This window comes from Triturus cristatus, chromosome 6 (genome assembly GCF_964204655.1).
Source record: "Triturus cristatus chromosome 6, aTriCri1.1, whole genome shotgun sequence".
NCBI classification, from domain to species: domain Eukaryota; kingdom Metazoa; phylum Chordata; class Amphibia; order Caudata; family Salamandridae; genus Triturus; species Triturus cristatus.
The window spans coordinates 1,219,056,644-1,219,076,613 of NC_140589.1; the positions used below are offsets into that span (position 1 = coordinate 1,219,056,644).

Below are 19,970 nucleotides of genomic sequence, written 5' to 3' on the forward strand. Positions count from 1 at the left end.
CTCGATAATTCTCGCCTCGGTGCCTACTCCAGTCAGGGACCACACTCGGCAACTCTGGGCATTAGCTTGCCTCATCTTCACAACGGCCCCCCCAGACCGCCGGGGATGCTTGGTCGCACCTTAGAGATACCCATTAGGGACCATCTCTCAGGGTGAGCCAGGACGGGTTCCCCAGTGGTCGAAGCGCGGAGATACTCCTCTGGGAGTCGATTCTAGCGCTATATAAACCCACAATTAAATTAAATTAAACCATAACAGCCCTGAAACCTATGGTTTTTTCAGTGAATTTCGAAGGTTTTTTAAAAGATAATTTTTAAATGTAATAGTAGATATGTATTTTTTTATACTGATTTTCTACAGTTTTTTAACTGTTTATTTTTACATATTTTATATTTTAAATTACAGTGTATATTTTTAATATAAATGGAAATAAAAATGTTTTATAAAATATTGAAACTCAAATTTTTTTTTTGTTGAATGTATAAGTGCAGAACTATGAGTGTGTTGGTTAGTTAGGGGACTGCATACATAGTGGATAGGCGTTTGAAGCAGTCCATGTGCTAAGGTCTGGCTCAGTGCATGAGTACTTGGGTACTGACTGAATGATTAGAGTACTGCAAGGAGAGTGCCTGGGTGACTTTAAAAGTGTTTGGGTTTTGGCGCAGTGAATGGATTAGTACATGGTGCTGAATGGGTCACTGGAGGACTGCAAGGGGAGTGACAGGGTGTTTGCTGGAGTGTATAGATACTGACTGGGGAATTGAAGGTGTGAAAGACAAGTATGTAGGTGGTTAGAGGACTGCATGCATAGTGGCTAGGCGTTTGAAGCAGTCCATGTTCTAAGGCCTGGCTCAGTGCATGAGTACTTGGGTACTGACTGAATGATTAGAGTATTGCAAGGAGATTGCCTGGGTGAATTTATAAGTGTTTGGGTTTTGGCGCAGTGAATGGATTAGTACATGATGCTGAATGGGTCACTAGAGGAGTGCAAGGGGAGTGAGTCCTAGAGCCAGTGCTATGCTAAAAGACACTTAGAATACAGTTAAAACACCTACATACATTAGGGAACACTGCGTTGGGGTACCCCTGTGATTAGAATGACCTCCTCTGTAAGCCCCTGGTACATAATAGGGCAGGGGGATTAAAACTACCTCTTAAAACGTGCCACAGGGCGTGTTTGCACACTGGTGAAGGGAGGGGGGGGGGCTAAATTGACGTGTGCAAACACGCCCTGTGGCCTTTTTAATTTGGGGGATAAAGTCCCCTTGAATCATGAGTGTCCCTGGGGTCCAACTAGCCCACCAGGTATCTCCAGTTAGTGCCACAGAGCTGCGTTGCAGAGAGGTGTAAAAAGTGGCACGGCCTGGACTACTTCTCTGCAACGCAGCGCAGTGGCGCTTATAGGAAGCACCTGGTGGACTTGTTGGCCCCCAGGGGCCCTCATCATTGAAGGCAAATTATTTCCCCATCTTAAAACGCGCCACGGGGCATGTTTGCACACGTCACCTCAGGCCCCATCCCCTCCCTTCACCACTGTGTAAACGTGCCCTGTGGCCATTTTAATTTGGGAGATTAAGTCCCCTTGAATCCTGAGGGTCCCTAGGGTCAAACTAGCCCACTAGGTACCTCCAGTAAGCGCTGTTGCAGAGAGGTGTAAAAAGGAGCATGGCCTGCACCACCTCTCTGCAACGCAGCGCAGTGTCACTTACTGGAAGCACCTGGTGGGCTAGTTGGCCCCCAGGGGCCTTCAGGATCGAAGGAGAATTAATTCGCCAACTTAAAACACGTCACAGGGCGTGTTTGCACATGTCACCTCAGGCCCCGTCCCCTCCCTTCACTACTGTGTAAACGCGATCCTAAGGGTCCCTAGGGTCAAACTAGCCCACTAGGTACCTCCAGTAAGCACCGCAGAGCTGCGTTGCAGAGAGGTGTAAAAAGGGGCGTGGTCTCTGAACACCTGTCTGCAGCGCAGCTCCCTGGCGCATACTGGTGGGCTAGTTGGCCCTCTGGGACCCTCAGTATTGAAGGGGAATTAATTCCCCAACTTACACCTCGCCAGGGTGCACCTTTGGGTCCTTGTGGGACCCCCTAAGCAGGCCTAGGGGGTCAGGGTGTTTCTACCCTTTTTTTCTGCTTTCTTGTGCCTTGGTTAGGCACAAGATGGCTGCCAACACTTCCTGGTTTGAAGTGTTGACAGCCAATTAGCATAAAGCTCGTGCTCGGGAGGATCCGCGGCCCTAGATATATATAAGATTTTACTTTTGATTTTCTCAGCAACTACTGAACGGATTTACACCATTTAACCAATAGGCACAACTCTGAACCAAGGGCTACCTTTTTGCCAAATTTGGTGTAATTCCGTTCAACCGTTCGGGCTGTAGCTGCGACTAAAGGTTCCTATGGAAAATTGCATGGGGGAAACATGTCTTGGGACCCCCATTTTTTCTCGGCCCCGCTTGACGAATCACCCCGAGACTTGGGTTTTGTACGAGTGAAATGTCCAACTAACTATAACTTCCTTGAAACCTGTGTTTTTTTCAGTAAATTTCTAAGGTTTTTAAATTCTAATTTCTAAATTTGCCTACATATGTGCAGAAAGAGGAAGAAAGGCGCAGAAAGAAGCAAGAGAAGTGCAGAAAGAGGCAACAGAAGTCCAGAAAGAGGAAGAAATGTGCAAAAGAAGCAAGAGAAGTGCAGAAAGAAGCAACAGAGGTGCAGAAAGAGGCCTACTTCGACTGTACCTTTCCACAGACTCATACAAAGTAGACTAATCACTAATCCTTTTCCCAAGATGTCTTAAACCTCACTTTTCTCTTGAAGGTTCACTATTCATCGACTGTTCAGAATGTTAGGCCTACCAAATGTAAAACAGCAATCCTAACCATTTCACTATTGTAGTCTGACCAAGTTTGTGAAGGTATGCATGCGTGTGTCTCTGCTTTTACCTGGTGACATGTTACATAAAAATAAACATACAAAAACTTGAATATCCCCATTTCAAACATCATACTCTGTAAATGTGTGTACAAGAAGGTGCATGTATTTCTTTCTACTCCTAATACAGGGAACATGCATATTCAATAGTACATTTTAGGGGCTCTATAACACCTATATACATAACACATGTCTGACTGTGCAACCAAATGACAGAGTGGAACTAACAAGATTTGACCACCTATAAGAGAAGCTACCAGCTTTTTACGCTACCATATTCAGATCTATAACACATGTGAGAATACATGACCAAGTAGACATATATCACCGTCACAAGAGCATGCAGACCTTTAAACTTAACAACTTGCACTTCCCATTTCAATCTAGAAACAGGCGAGAAAAGTACAGAAAGAAGCAAGAGAAGTGTAGAAAAAAACAAGAGAGATGCAGAAAGAGGCAAGAGAAGTGCAGAAAGAGGCAAGAGAAGTGTAGAAAGAGACAAGAGAAGTGCAGAAAGAGCCAAGAGAGGAGCAGAAAGAGGCAAGAGAGGAGCAGAAAGAGGCAAGAGAGGTACAGAAACAGGAAAGAGAACTGATGAAAGAGCCAAGAGAGGTGCAGAAACAGACAAGAGAGGTGCAGAAAGAGGGAACAGGGATGCTGAAAGAGGCAAGATAAGTGCTGAAGGAAGTAACAGAGGTGCATAAAGAGGCAAGAGAAGTGCTGAAAGAAGGAACAGAGGTGCAGAAAGAGGCAACAGGGGTGAAGAAAGAGGGCAGAGGGGGAGAGAAAGAAGCAAGGGGTGTAGAAAGAAACAAGAGAGCTACAGAAAGAAAAAAAATAAGTGCAGAAAGAAGGAACAAAGGTACAGAAAGAGGCAAGAGGGGTGCAGAAAGAAACAAAAGGGGTACAGTAAGAAGTGAATATTGCAAAACAAACAAAAGAAGTGCATAAAGAAGCTACAAATATGCAGAAAGGGGGAAGTGGGGTGGAGTAAGAAGGAACAGAGGTACAGAAAGAGGCAAGAGGGGTGCAGGAAGAGGGGTGCAGAAAGAGGCACAAGGGTTGCAGAAAGAAGGGACAGAAGTACAGAAAGAAACAACAGAGGTGCAGAAAGAAGGATGAGGGTGGAGAAAGAGGCAAGAGAAGTGCAGAAAGAAGCAACAGAGATGCAAAAAGGGGGAACAGGGGGTGGAGAAAGTAGCAAGAGGGGTGCAGAAAGAAGCAAGAGAGGTTCAGAAAGAAGTAAAGAGGTGCAGAAAGAAGCAAGAGTAGTGCAGAAAGAAACAACAGAGGTGCCGAAAGATGCAAGAGGGGTGCAAAAAGAAATAAGAGGGGTGCAGAAAGAGGCATGAGGGGTGCAGAAAGAAGCAAGAGATGTGCAGAAAGAACCAAAAGAAGTGCAGAAAGAAGGAACAGAGGTGCAGAAAGAGGTGACAGGGGTGAAGAAAGAGGGAAGAGGGGTGGAAAAGGAGGTAAGGGGTGCAGAAAGAAGCAAAAGAGCTACAGAAAGAAAGAAAAGAAGTGCAGAAGGAAGGAACAGAGGTGCAGAAAGAGGTAAAATGGGTGCAGAAAGAAGTGAGTGGTACAGAAAGAAACAAAAGAAGTACAGACAGAAGGAAAAGAGGTGCAGAAAGGGGGAAGTGGGGTGGAGAAAGAGGCAAGAGTGATACAGAAAGAAACAAGATATGTGCAGAAAGGAACAAAGGAAGTACAGAAAGAAGCAACAGAGGTGCGGAAAGAGGAATGAGGGATGGAGAAAGTGGCAAGAGGGGTACAGAAAGAAGCAAGAGAGGTGCAGAAAGAAACAAAAGAAGTGCAGAAAGAAGGAACAGAGGAGCAGGAAGAGGGGTGCAGAAAGAAGCACGAGTGGTGCAGAAAGAAGCGAGAGAGGTGCAGAAAGAGGAATTAGGGATGGAGAAAGTGGCAAGAGGGGTACAGAAAGAAGCAAGAGAGGTGCATAAAGAAACAAAAGAAGTGCAGAAAGAAACAAAAGAAGTGCAGAAAGAAGGAACAGAGGAGCAGAAAGAGGGAAGAGGGGTGCAGAAAGAAGCACGAGTGGGGCAGAGACGCAAGATAGGGGTAGAAAAAAGCAAGTGGAGTGCAGAGAGAAGCAACAGAGGTGCAGAAAGAGGCAAGAGTGGTGCAAAAAGAGAAAAGAGGGGTGCAGAAAGAGGGACAAAGGGTGCAGAAAGAAGCAAGTGATGTGCAGAAAGAATCAAAAGAAGTGCAGAAAGAAAGAACAGGGGTGTAGAAAGGGGCAACAAGGGTGCAGAAAGAGGGAAGAGGGTGGGAAAAGAGGCATGAGAGCTGCAGAAAGAAAAAAGAAAAGTGCAGAAAGAAGGAACAGAGGTGCAGAAAGTGGCAAGTTGGTGTGCATAATGAGGGAAGAAGGGTGTGAAAGAGGCACGAGGAGTGCAGAAAGAAGCAACAGAAGTGCAGAAAGAGCAAAGAGGGGTGTAAAAAGGGGGACGAGGGGTGCAGAAATAGGCACGTGGGGTACAGAAAGAAGCAAAAGATGTGCAGAAACAAAAGAAGTGCAGAAAGAAAGAACAGGGGTGCAGAAAGAGGCAACAGGGGTGCAGAAAGAAGCAAGAGAGCTGCAGAAAGAAACAGAAGAAGTGCAGAAAAAAGGAATAGAGGTGCAGACCGAGGCAAAAGGGGAGCAGAATGAAGTGAGAGGTGCAGAAAGAAACAAAAGAAGTGCAGAATGAAGGAACAGAGGTGCAGAAAGAGGCAATATTGGTGCGAGAAGAGGGGCGTGAAAGAGGCACGAGGAGTGCAGAACAAAGCAAGAGGAGTGCAGGAAGAAGCAACAAAAGTGCAGAAAGAGCAAAGAGGGGTGAAAAAGAGGGAAGAGGGGTGCTGAAATAGGCACGTGGGGTGCAGAAAGAAGCAAGAGATGTGGAGAGAGAAACAAAAGAAGTTCAGAAAGAAAGAACAGGGGTGCAGAAAGAGGCAACAGGGGTGCAGAAAGAGGGAAGAGAGGTGCAGAACGAGGCAAAAGGGGTGCAGAAAGAAGTGAGAGGGGAGGGAAGAAACAAAAGAAGTGCAGAATGAAGGAACAGAGGTGCAGAAAGAGGCAAGAGGGGTACGGGAAGAGGGGTGTGAAAGAGGCACGAGGGGTGCAGAAAGTAGCAAGAGAGGTGCAGAAAGAAGCAACAGAGGTGCGGGAAGAGGGGTGGAGAAAGAAGCAAGAGAGGTGCAGAAAGAAGCAAGAGAGCTGCAAAAAGAAAAGTGCAGAAAAAAGAAACAGAGGTGCAGAAAGATGCAAGTGAGGTGCAGAAAGAGGCAATAGAGGTGCAGAAAGAGGCAAAAGATGTGCAGAAAGTAGAAGAGATTTGCAGAAAGAGGCAAGAGAGGGACAGAAACAAGCAAGAGTGGCTTCCACACCAATAGCACCAATTTAACACCCACATTTAGCAATAAGTAACAGGTGACCATTCTAGATTTGCAAAGGACCTTGCACCATGCTGTAACACATGTTGCTACATTTGTGGTAACGTTTGAGCCGTTTGAGCTAGAAACAAGGCTTTATTAGTTCAAATCTGCAGATTAGGCAGCAGATGATGGATTATGTGGCTAATGCGGAAAATGTATAATTGTGCCAAAGTCTGTGCAACCAAAGAGTCGCATAATTTCAGTGACCCTGCTCACACCTCTGACTAGGTACAGAAGTACTCCTCAGTGATTCCTTCTTTTTTTTGTCTCATTGAGTTCATAGTTTAGCTTCTATGGAAATGAGGAAGACTAAAACTGAGGTTACCACTCCACAACACAGACTACCATACCACATAATTACTCTCCATAACACATAATCCCACTCTACATAATTCCTATACACTAAATACCACATACTTTCTATCCACATATTTTCACTGCACAACATACCACACAATTCCACTACACTCAACGTACATCCACTCCACTCCAAAAAACATTAGTAATAAACTTTTACATTTACAACGCCAATAGCTCTAACTCCTGCAAATACGAGACCTATTACATTACAAGTGCTTCTTTAACTGGTAGTTGCGTTTGCAGAGTGGTGGAGAAAGGGGGCTGGGCCTCCAACCAGTGCTCAGGAATTCCGCTGCGTAGGACTTACAGGAAGTACCAGGAGGGCTTCTTGGCCCCCAAAGTCCCTCAGAAGTAAAGTGGACTTCATCCCACAACCTGTATGTTGGACAGGCCACATGAAGGGCTTGCTCCCTCCCCGCATGACAGGGCCCGAGCCCCGGCCCTCCAGGTGTTACCCACAGAAACAACCCGCATCCCGTGTCATACGGGACTCCTGCCCCCGGACATCTCTGTATCATGGGGCCGAACCACTACCGGCTTCCTCGCCCGGCCCGGCCGCCATCTTTGACACTGCACCACGAGGCCGCGTGGCCTCAGCTCGACCCTAACCCTGGGCCTGGCCTGGCCCCGACATCCCGGCACCACCATCCACCCAGGAGGTGAACGGACCACTTGGCAGGTCGATGGGAGAAAGAAGTGTCGATGGCTCTCCCCCGCCAGGTGCCGATCGCCCCCCCAGCTCCCCCGGGTGCTGGCTCCACCCCCCTGCTGGGTGTCTGGACTCCCTCACCCCGGACCTCCCGGCCTCCAAGTGCGAGGGGCCGAACATCAAAGGGCGCCAGACCTATAACTGGGGCAGCTCCAGAGCAGGAAGGCAGTTGTATCCTGGAGTCGAGAGACACCGAGAAGAACTCATCCTTGACGGACTACCGGCGCTGCCGTAGCCCTGCCTTGTGAACTATCACTCTGCCTGCTGGCGCTGCCGCGGCCTTCTGCATCCTCCATCCTCGTCGTGACCTGCTGGCGCTGCCGCGAACCGTTGTACCTACCACCTTCATTGGGACCTGCTGGCGCTGCCGCGGACCGTTGTAACTACCACCTTCGTTGGGACCTGCTGGCGCTGCCGCGGCCTGTTGCAACCACCACCTTCATCGGGACCTGCTGGCGCTACCGCGGACCGTGTAACGACCACCTTCACCGGGACCTGCTGGCGCTGCCGCGGCCCGTCCAACTAGAACACCGAGCTCGAGGATTGTGAGCTATCCATCATTTCATCGCATCTACCAGATTGGTAACAAGACTGTCCCGCTACCCCCTTTCCCAACCAAGAGACTAGAATCGAGGGGACCCCTGAGTCCTGACCTCCTTGTACCATTCTATCGTACCTAAAGATTGCTTATAGATAACGTTAAAACCTATCTTCGTGTGGTGTACATCTGTGGGGGGGAAGTTACTCGTCTGTACGATCGCTGGAGACGGCTCTCCCCGGAGACCTCTCCCCTTGTCCTCGGCCGACCCTCCCGGTCCGTCTAACACTGTAGTGTGCCAGGAGGCCTGTTTGCAGAGTGGTGGAGAAAGGGGAGGGTGTGGCTTCCGAAGACCTCTTAGCAATCCCACTGTGTGGTACATACCGGAGGTAACAGGAGAGGTAGTTGGCTCCCAAAGACAACCTTGGGGGCCAATTACCCCGCCTATTACCTGCAGTAAGCTCCACACAGCAGAATTGGTAAGTACTCCTAGCAGGCCATGCCCCTTTTGACCACCAGTCTGCAAACGCGCTCCCTGGTGCGCTCTTCAATGGGGATTAAAGTCCCCTTCGCTGCTGGGGGTCCTTCGGGCCAACTAGCCTGCCTACCTGATACCTCCAGTAAGCCCCAGAAGGTGGGATTGCTGAGTGGTGGACACAGGCCATGCCCCCTTTCTCCAACACTCTTCAAACGCACCTCCTGGCGCACTGCTGCTCGGGGGATGTAGTCCACTTTAGTCCTGAGGTGTCCTCAGGACACAAGAGGACCTCATTGTCCCACCAGCAGTGCTCCAAGAGGCGCGTTTGCAGAGTGGTGTAAAAAGGGGCGTGGCCTCGGACCACCTCTCAGAAATCCCACTGTGTGGAGCTTACTGGAGGTGCCTGGTGGGATAGTTGGCCCCCAGGGACCCTCAAGATTAAAAGGGACCTAATCACCCAACTTAGAACCGGCCAGGAGGCGCATTTGCAGAGTGGTGCAGCGAGGGGGCGGGGCCTCCGGCGAGATGCCGGCTTCTCTCTTCTTTTAATTTTTTTTGCAGGGGGGCTGTGTGGCCCCCATCCCCCAGGGCCTGAGCCATTTTCCAATTTTATTTTTCTTAAAAACAGGAAGGAGGTCATTTGGCCCCCCTCCCGAGGCCATTTTTGGCCCTGGGGACCCCATCCCCCGGGGCTTTGCCTCCTTATGAAATTTTTGTAATTTTATTACGGGAGTGGGGCCGAGTGGCCCCCCTTCCCTGGGCCACTTTTGGCCCCGAGGACCTATTCCCTGGGGCCTGGCCAGTCTTTCTTTTTCATTTTAGAGGGGGGCCGAGTGGCCCCCCCTCCATAGGCTAATTATGGCCCCGGGGACCCAGTCACCCGGGGCCGGCCTTCCGTTTTTTGGTTTTTTTTATAATTAATTTAAAGGGGAGGGGGGGCAGAGTGGCCCCCCTCCCGGGTCACTTAACATTGGGGATCGCGGGGGGAGCCCACTCCGCGCCTCTTGCAGGAGCCAGCATTGCTTTTGGACAAGGGTAGCTGCAAACATGCAGCTCCCCTTGTCCAAAAGAAATACTGCTTTGCTTTGCAGCAGCGAGAGCAGGTTTCCTGCTCTCGCTTGCAAAAAGCAAAGCAGAGTTTGCAATGGCACGGCTCCCGCCCTGCCATAGCAAACTGCAATGTCCCGGGGGTGGGCACCCCAGGACATTGCTGGAGCCGGCCATGGGGTGTGACGGTCCCAAGGGCCAAGGAGGGTTCCAAGAGGGGGGCCACGCTGCACCCCTCCCAACTTGTAAATAGCCCCAGGGAGGTGGTGGTCCCCGGGCATTGTGGGGGGGGGGCAGGAGCCCCCCCCACACTTAATTTTTTCTTATTGAAGCCCCGGGGAGGTCGCGGTCCCTCTGGCTTGGGGGGCCATGAGGGCCCCCACTCATAATTAAAGCCGGTGGCGGTCCCCGGGGATGTGAGGGGGCTGCGTGTCCCTGTGCATATTTAAAGAAAGCCCCTGGGAGGTTTCGGTCCCCGGGGCTGCAGGGGGAGTGTGTGCCCCCGCGCATATTTAAAGAAAGCCCCATAATTTACGAAAGCCCCGGGGAGGTGGCGGTCCCCGGGGCTGCAGGGGCCTGCGCGGCCCCCACACACATTTGCATATTGCCGCCGGGACCTGGTCACGCTTTGTTTTTTTTGCAATAAAAGGCTTTTTTTGGCCCGGGACCAGGCCTATGGGGTCAGGGTGTTTCTACCCTGCCCCTTTTCTTTTTTTTCACCTTTTTTCTTGTGACTCGGTTTTACCTTTGGCGCCGGTTGACGGATCCTCACGAAATTTTCAAAACTAATGGGGCGCTCCGCTCAGCTCCTACCCTGGAAGTCTCGGGGTGATTCGTCAAGCGGGGGCTGAGAAAAAAGTGGGGTCCCAAAACGCGTTTTCCCCATGCATTTTCCCATAGGACCATAGTCGAAGGTACAGCCCGAACGGCTGAACAGCATTACTTGAAATTTGGCAAAGAGGTAGTCCTCAGGTCAGGGATGTGCCTTTTGCATATATGGTGTCAATCTGTTCAGTAGTTCCTGAGAACATTGCAGTTAAAAGTACATAAATATCTATATGCGCGCACCATGCCCGCACCGTGCGCGCACCTTAACGTGCGTGAGCATAATTGTGATTGGTGGTTACATGTCAGTCAACATTCGAATCGGTCGAAATCAGGAAGTGTTGTCCGCCATTTTGTGTGTGACAGTGAAAAAGAAAGGTGGAGAACGTGAACAGGGGGCAGGGTACAGAGTTCCTGACCCCCTAGCTTTTGTCAGGGGGTCCCTGAAGGACCCCGAGGGGTGAAAAAAACATTTTTTTTTTTTTTTTTTTTAATCACGGGGTGCGCGCACCGTTGCGAGGTGCGTGCACGGTGCGCGCACGGCGGAAAACATCATTACAAAAATAGAATGAAAAATCAAATTTAAGTGTTTAGATGTTAGGTGGCTCTAAAAAGAGCCGTTGTGTTAATTGAGGAACAGAGGAACAAAAAAATTATGGGGTGCAACATGTGTGCTGCTGTATCTTGCTCTCTATTAGGGGAATGCTGGTGTCACCATAAGAGAGAAGAGCATTGCACGCATTGCACCGTATATGCACCCTCTTGAAAAGAGGGTGTATATCCAGAGGAACAGAAGCAGGTGAAGCTGCCGCCGCAGATGAAGTGCTCGGCTGAGCTGCTGCGGATGTGCTCGGCTGAGCTGCTGGAGGGTTGTCTCTAGCAACTTGAGCAAAAGCCACAGGATGTACTCCTTTAACGTGCCTGATCATAGTGAAAATACTAAAAGAGTATTTCTTTTTAGGATCTCCTCTTGATAAGACAACACCACAAATAGTGCAGGTGACTTTTAGAGCATTCACCTTCTTCTGCCCGTCTGGAAATGTAAAAAATTGCCATATAAAAGAGTCTTTCTGTTTCCTCTGTCTCACAAGGGTCTCCTTTTCACTCCCAGAAGATGACTGCTGCTCTGCGATTCTCAAATACTGGAGTACTGGAAAAGCTGCTCAGCTCCTTCTCCCAGGGAATCAGAAGAAATAATGAGGGGAGTGGGTGTGGTGTTGGAAGTTTCTGGAACTGAAGCCACTATAAACCAATGAAAAGTGTTGTTTCTTAATCACATGACCTGAAACTACTATAAACCAATGAAAAGTGTTGTTTCTAAATCACATGACTTTCCGTACGCGCACCGTGTGCACACGGTGCGCGCACGGAGCACGCGCGCATGCGCGTACGGAGCACGCGCGTATGGAGCACGCACGACGTACGCATGCGCACGTGGAGCGCGTACTCATGCGCACACGGAGCACGTACGCATGCGTGCACCGTGCGCGCACCGTGCGCGCACGGTCAAAAACCCTAAAAAAATTAATAATAATTTTTTAAGTGTTTAAAAGTTTATAGAAGATATTAACTATGCTGTTCAACTTTATCCAAATTTTTTTAAAAAAAGAGCTGAGCCATTCCATATTACAGGATACAGTCAATCTATAACTATATACATAGGTAGCTTATTGCAAAATAAATATTTAAAAAATATAATAATACATTCATAAATTAGCATTTAAAAAACCTTGCAAATTCACTTAAAAAACCATAGGTTTCACACACGTTATAGTTAGGAATTAGCATTTAAAAAACCTTGCAAATTCACTGAAAAAACCATAGGTTTCACACACGTTATAGTTAGGAATTAGCATTTAAAAAACCTTGCAAATTCACTGAAAAAAACATAGGTTTCACACATGTTATAGTTAGCTGGACATTTCACTCGTACAAAACCATTGAAATTTCCCCGTTATAGTTAGTTCAGCTAACTATAACTCACGCGCCCGCAATCCACTGCTGATGACGTCACATATTACATCACTCATGACATGGTCAGTGATATCACTCATGACATCACTGATGACATCTAAAATGACATCACTGATTACATCACTGATGCCTGACGCGTTTCAGCGTTAATTCGCTTTCCTCAGAGGCTCAACTTTTTCTTAGTGCTTAGTTCTGACACACCCTCTGTAATTAAGTTCATTGCCCGCCCCATATGGGCCGCATGGATTGCTGGGCATTATAGTGTGTTCATCAGTTCCATCAAACACCAAATGGATGCACAATATATATACACATACATGCAAATTCATATTTAAAAATGTATAGAAAACACATACATATGCTCATCTAATGCCTTGGTGAAGAGAAAAGTAGTTGGACATGTGGGTGGTAATATGATCTGTCTGTATTAGGTCTGGTGTTAGCCAAGACATTTGTTTTTAGGTCGAGCCTAGAGCAGCACGCATGTGCTGGTTGCTCAACTTTTAGTAATGGGCTTTAGAAAGCTCACCACACGCTTGTGCGTGTGCTTTCGTTTGTCTCCTAGGCTACTGGGCTTTGCGTGCGTCTTTGTAAGAAAGACAGCACGCAATTGGGCATAGGCGGGTGCATGTTCCGCCTTTGTTCCGCCCACAGCCTTTTGCTTGCGGTTACCCGCACAGGCCACATCTGTTTTCAATTATCGTGCCCAGACACGGGCGCGATAATTAAAAACAGATCGCTCGCTGTGGCGCGCGCGCACCACTTGCGGGCTTGTTTTCTCTTTACATACAGGATGTTTGGGGAAAAAAGCCGCCCACAAGCGGTACCGTCCTCTTTGCTTGATGCACATAGTCTAGCGGTTATCTAATCCTGTGCAGGGCGCCCCGCCTGGCTCTTTCACACACGCTTTTGCAGGACGGCCAGACTCCATGGCATTTTGATGCAGACCCGGGATAGTCGCTGCTGAGCGCAGGTAAGGAGTGCACAGCTTTGGATGTCCTGCGAGACGTTGCGTGCTTGAAGAGCTGCTGCTTCCTCTGAGTGCCTCCTGTGAGCGCGGCTGGGTGAGGAGCTCCCGGGATACACCCGAGGCGCTCTGCATCTACCAGCTGTCGGGGGGCCGTGCCCAGGACTAGCTGCTGCTCAGTTACCCGGGGAGGCAATGTGCTCATGCGACCAAGAGCAGAGCCAGTCTTGGGCACCCAGTGACGCTTGGACGACTCAACCACAAGGGGTCGCTGAGTTGATCTTTCCACTGCAAGCCTGGTTTCGAGAACAGTCGCCGGCCGGGAAAGATGAAAAAGTTAATTCCATTTACTGCTCCTTGTTTGTACTTCTTGCTCGTGTGCTGTTAGTGGGGGGGCATGATGCGTGTCGTAGGTCTGTAGGGAGGGCTGCTGCAGCCTGTCTGCTCACTGGTCACACTGTGCATTTTTGTTGGTCTTGTGGTTTCACTCCCCCCTTGCCCCCCAGTGCATGGGATCAGTGGCATCCCGTGCCCCTCTGTCCCTTGTAAACCTGCCTGCTGCTGGGATCACCTCCTGTACAGCTGCCGGCTCCCACAACCACCGCTCTGCCCCCTAAAGCTGCCGGTTGTACCACCCCTCTTCCCCATGGGAGCCTGTCTGCTCTTGGCAGCATCCCTCTGTGTCCCTCGTGAAGTCTCCTGCACCCTCCTAGCCCCCCAGTTCCTGCTGGCGAATACCCCTATAAAGGTGCCTGCTGTCCGGAGTACCCCACTGCCCACCTCACCATACCTGCAGTCACAGCCGTCTACCCACGGAAAACTGTCTGCTCTTGGTAGCAGTCCCTCTGTCTGTCCGGTGCAAAGTTGCCTACACATTTTAACACCCCTTCTGCTCTACGTATCTGCCTGATGAACACATGGCTATCCACAACCATTCCGCTGTGCAGCAGCTCACGGACACCTATCCAAGGAATGGATTATAGGTGGCCCCCGCTTTGGCGCTTTATTCATGGGAGCTGGCTGGCACACAACATAAAGGGAGCAGATGAGAGGTGAGGTGACACCCCCACACACCCCAGACTGAGCCCATAAACGACACACCCGTGACCCGTCTGACTTCACCCAAACCGATGCCACATGTTACTGTAGTGGAGCACTGCTGTGGCACACAGAAACATTCACAAGCACATTTCTAGCACTGTGACATAGAGGTGGGTCAGCCAGTAAACTAATAGGGAGAGCCGAGCCAAGGGTCTGGCTAAGCTCTACGAGCCTGTGCGCAAGCCGAGCCCTGAAAGTATTTGGCAATTGGCATGCACATTATAAAACATCTTGCAAAAATATGAGAACCTTTCTTCACATTTTTTTTTTAAAAGTGTATATATTTAAGATGTATCAGCGTTTCGCCCTTGTACATCTGATCCTATCACTGCATCGACAGGCGTTTGTTAAAAGTGATAGTATTTAACCATTCCTAGTGCCCTGACAATGCCATCGGTAAATTAAGGGGCGAGTCACTGGACATGTGTATGTGCTTAGATTCTTAGATGAAGCAGCATTCTAATCTATTAAACCAAACCCAAGAATTTTTTGTACCGCCACATCCTACACTTGCATATTTAAAGGTGTTTTCATATGTAATGATTAAAAAACGAGGTTCGGTAAAATAAAATACTTGCCTAGGATCACACTTTTATAAAAAAAGAAATGCTTGGCTTGATCGCAGGTTTTCTAGTTCCTAATTGCATAGTTTAACCCATAGACGAGTGTCTTTTTGTCTTGCCCTTTTCGCATTGAAGGTTACTGGTTTGCACATAATTCTTGGCGCATTAAGGTAGGTGCTACATGAAAGCTCAGCTTGCTTTAGACTTGAGGGTTGAATAGGACCTTGAACTGAGCCATAATACCACACAGTACCACATACTTATATGCTACAAAGTTACATTGCACTCAATGCAACATACACTCCAAGTACCACTCACTGCCACATAATTACACGCCACATAATTGCACTTTACTCAATGCAACATAAATACACTCCACATAAATGCACTCTATACCACATAACACCAATCAACATAAATGCACTTCACACCATGACACAATTTCACTAACCATAATTTCATTCAACACCACAGTTCCAGGCCACACTATTCAACTCCACACATAACAACAAAAAAAATTACATATCACCTTCAAGACCTTATAAATCTTTAGACATGCAACACTTTATATTACTGCACGTAAGAATATCTACTAGATAACTAACCACTTACAAAATACCAAAAGCGAGACCTATTGGTTATGCCAATGCTTGTTGAAATATGTGTACAATATACTTATTTAAATGGGCTTCAAACAAACTTTCTTCATCAGGGTCGGTTGGTATGGCAATCACATTTTACTTTCACCCACTCCAGCATACAGCAGGGGGTCAGCCAACTTCAACCACTGGATAGCTTCACTTTGAGTGATTGCATTTTGCTCTTTCACACAGAACACATCTGCACACAAGCTAGTTCCCTTCTGTGTGAATGTTTTTGTTTTAATTGAATATTTTGATGTTGCCTTTGTGTTTAGAGTCTGATGTGAGAGCAGGGCCATTTATACCAGATGTGAGCATGTGCCCCATTCCACGCATTATCAATGCATGTCTCCTGCCAATGCTGTTTTAAACTCCTTATGGAGTATCCTTTATCTGGCTGCTGGTATTTCACAGCATACCAGATTTGGTTCATTTGATCCAAATTCAATAAGACAATCCCACAAACCCTAGAGTCATATATGGCAATCCAATATCAAACAAGACATGATGAACAGTCCACGAGGCTTCAGTAGAAAACGTTCTTTTTATTGATTTTCAGACCAATTTCCAATGTAAATAACAGCTAACACGTGTTTCGTCTGTACTAGTCAGCACTCAAACTTTCTCAAGGCTATCAGATGATTCTATAAGATCCTGAATCAAATCAGAAGTAAGGGAGGGTTGATAAGCACTAAATATAAAATCCACACAACGTAATGGACTGAAGTCAGGGCCGTCCCAATATTGAAGAACAAATGAAGGCTCACGTCACCCGTAACCTAATATATTGTTACAGTTGCACTAGAAACGATCCCCAATGCGGTGAACACATCCCAGATGGGGAAGCCAAACTGGAGCAAAATACAGGGAGCCAGTCAGAACCCGCCTATGCCGGTGGAGTACAGAGTAGACCACGAGTTAAAATTGCCAAAAGAACATCCCGACCGCGATACGTCGAGTCCTCGTTAGCTCCCAAGTCGCCGTCGGAGTCACCACGTGTGATAACGCTCGCAAGTCAGCTCGACTTGCGAGCGTTATCCCACGCAGTTACTCTGACGGCATAGGAGGCTTCTGACTGGCTCCCTGGATTTTGCTCCAGTTTGGCTTCCCCATCTGGGATGTGTTCACCGCATTGGGGATCGTTTCTAGTGCAACTGTAACAATATATTAGGTTACGGGTCACGTGAGCGTTCATTTGTTCTTCAATATTGGGACTGCCATGACTTCAGTCCATTACGTTGTGTGGATTTCTTATTTAGTGCTTATCAACCCTCCCTTACTTCTGATTTGATTCTGGATCTTATAGAATCATCTGATAGCCTTCCTTTTGTCTTGATTTCCTTTTTCTTTCATTCCTCCTTTCCTTCATTCTTGCTTTCTTTTTTATTTCATTCGTTCCTTTTTTCTTGTCTCTTTTTATATTACCTTCTTTCTTTGTCTCTTTCTTTCTTGCTTTCATTCCTTTTCCCCCAGCCTTTATTCCTTCTTCTTTGCTTCTGGCTTTCATTCCTTCTTTCTTGCCTTCATTCCTTCTCTCTCGCTTTCCCTTTCCTCCATTATTTCCTTAATTCTCCCCTTCCTTCTCTTTTCCTTTCTTTCTCTCCTTTAATTTGTCTTTCTTTCCTGCTTTCATTCCTCTTTCATTCCTTATTTCTTGTTTTCTATCTTTCTACACTTTTTTCTTTCCTTCCATTCTTTCTGTATTTCATTTGTTCCTTTCATTACTTCTTTCTTGCCTTCCTTCCTTCTTTCCTTTCTTCCATATTTCTTGCCTTCTTTCTATCTGCCTTTTTCTTTCTTTCATTATTTCTCAAAGGCAAGAGGCTGGCAGCCAATGGCACAATGATTAGCATTGTTGGGTCCTTATTTTTCAAGACCTTCTGCTTTCACTAAAACTATGTGTGTGACATAGCTACTTTTAGGGGTTTTAGACACACTTCATCCATTGTCTGCTACTGCATCATTCACATTTTTCTCCAACTCACTCGATCATGCATCAAGAGACAACGTGTCACCGCACTTTAGTCATTGGCTGACTTCACTATGGGTTACTGATTGCTACCCTTTCACAAGGAGTACATCCACACATAGTTCCCTTCAGTGTCAGGGAGTACTATGGTGATGTGTGATGATTTTTTTTACACCAAAAACCGTTTGCCTTTAGTCATTTTTGTTTTAGATTGACAAAAAGCCTGGCAGCTTCCAAAACAAAGTTTTGCAAAAGTTATGGAAAAATAAGTATTGCCAAAATGCTGGAGGACAACGCCAGACCTATTGGCTTTGCCGGTGCTTCTTTCAGTGTATCTAGCTTTTATTTGCTCGTGTGTCGGTTTCTGGCACGGAGAAACAGTCAACATCGTCAACATCTGTGAGTGGGGGCAAAACAACGGGAACGTAGCACGTGCCACATCGGATCCACCTCTGGAGTTTCCAGGGCGACTGACAGGTTTCCATCCTAGCCACTGACTGACGCTTTCGCCGCAGTTACTTAATGCAATTTCCCGGTTAAAATAAATATTGAAATGATAACGTGAAAGACTCAATATTTCCCGGAGTTCTTTTTGTTATAAGACTAAGTGCAGTATATCACGGCTGAACCTTGAAAGGGAATAATCGCTCTTCTCGCTCTACAGCTATAATGGAAATAAACGTATAATTCACACTTTAGGGAACTGGGGGACACATGCAATCCTTATCCTTTATCGAGTATGTCGATATGGCTGCGAACTTTCCAACTCGCTTCAGAAACAGCAGCCGCTGAAAGGGGCGGAGAAAAAAAGGGCACTTGGCACATTATGCCGCGCTCGCGAGGAGGAGGAGGAGGAGGGGGTTCCCCCTGTAGGCGCGGCCTCCCTCATCTCAATGTAAACAGAGCAGCTCAGCTGCAGCCCTCGGCAACAACTTACAACTGAGGGCCTGAGCGAAAGCCAGAACACTTTAACCCCAGAAGCGTTGAGGCAAGATATTCCGCGAGAGCAGCAAAACTCAGTCCCCGCCAACAAGCGCTCCTTGGGACGAAAGGAAGCAGCAGGAACTCCCACCTGGGAAAAGCGGCCTGCGTGGGCATGCTGCAGATTGGCAATGACAGGGGCGAGTAAAAGCTAGTAAGGGATATTTCTGTTAAGAAGGTGCGTTGCACAACATTATCGGCGCTGGAGTTTCGGAGATCTTGTAAACGTATTTAGCTGATGCCCTGTCTTTATTGAATGAACTTGAAAAATGTCCAAGTTTCAAGAAATAAAGAATGGCGCAGCGGTTATAACCAAGTTATTTTCGAACAGTTTTGAATGTCCATCTTTTTGTAAAATCAATGTTTTTTAAAGTTCATGGAGAGTAGAACTTTCATATAATTTCTACACCATTCCAGTTAACGTAATGTAAATACACAAGTCGAAAACGCAGATCTTCGGCCGCATAATATTTGAGACCATGGTGCGAACAGTTTTCTGGTGCACATTTTAACCAAAGTACTGCAAAAAGAAACGAAAACGGACTGACAAAGTGCAGAAAAATCCCTTAAATAGATGTTTCCCTCTTAACGCATCCGCCATCGAAGAACAGGTGCGTGCCCTCCGCCTCCTCCCTTGCTGCCCCTTCTCTTACCCATCTTTGCGCTTGGCTTTGAACACGTGTCCGTATGTTCCTCGCCCCACTTTGCAGCCTTCATATTCAAACTGATCCTCCACCCGCTCCCGCTCCGCCGCCAGCTTCGACTTAAAATCGTGGTCCATGCCTTCCGCGACGCGTGTATTTGTTTTTTAAATTATGCAATTAGTCCATCGAAACAGGATGGTATCTGCAAGGGGAGTGTCTTTCCCCACTGACAGTGTCGGCGCGAGGCTGGAAGTTGCTATCAGCCGTGCGGGGACCGCTCAGCCCCCATCATTTCCTTGTTTTGGTTTTCCTTTCGGTCCACTCGCCAGCTGCCTCGGTAAATCACAGCCTTCCGCAAGGGCATCTGGGTCTTGGAGTCCCGTGCTCGGCTTATCTCTTAGAGCCACAGCTGGACGTTCAAGGTCCTGAACTACAAGACTCGGCGTGCAGCGGGACCGCCGAGGAGTTCCTTGAAGTGCTGAGCCTCCTTTCCGTTCTGGACCTATGTTTTTTTGAAAATGGGTCGCATGCGGGATTTGTGGATGCGGGGAGCTTTTAGGACAGATAGCAACTAATGTAATACGTATTTGCAATGTAATCAGTCTCGCATTTGTGAAAGTTAGAGCTTTTGGCGTTGTAAATGACAATGTTTTTCACTTGTGTTTTTTTTGTTTGCAGTGGAGTGGATGTATTGTTAATTGTTGTGGAGTGGAATTGTGTGGTTTGTAGTGTATTTGTGTAGTGGAATTATGTGGCATGGTAAATACATGGGGTGAGAGTTATATAGAATAGATAGAAAAT

The 19,970-nt window shown here is 47.5% G+C and overlaps 1 protein-coding gene across 4 annotated transcripts in view; it reads right to left on the reverse strand.

Annotated features, from left to right (window-relative positions):
- Positions 1-19,515, reverse strand: part of CDK19 (cyclin dependent kinase 19) — a 1,761,913-nt gene extending 1,742,398 nt beyond the window's left edge. For 3 of the 4 annotated variants that reach the window (XM_085612131.1, XM_085612128.1, XM_085612127.1), the window contains exon 1: positions 19,179-19,506. In XM_085612131.1, the coding sequence (XP_085468257.1) occupies positions 19,179-19,242 (64 nt within the window). In that variant the 5' untranslated portion in view covers positions 19,243-19,506. Of the gene's footprint in view, positions 1-19,178 lie in introns of all 4 variants that reach the window. The other variant, XM_085612130.1, reaches the window with a different exon arrangement.
- Positions 19,516-19,970: the final 455 nt, after the last annotated feature.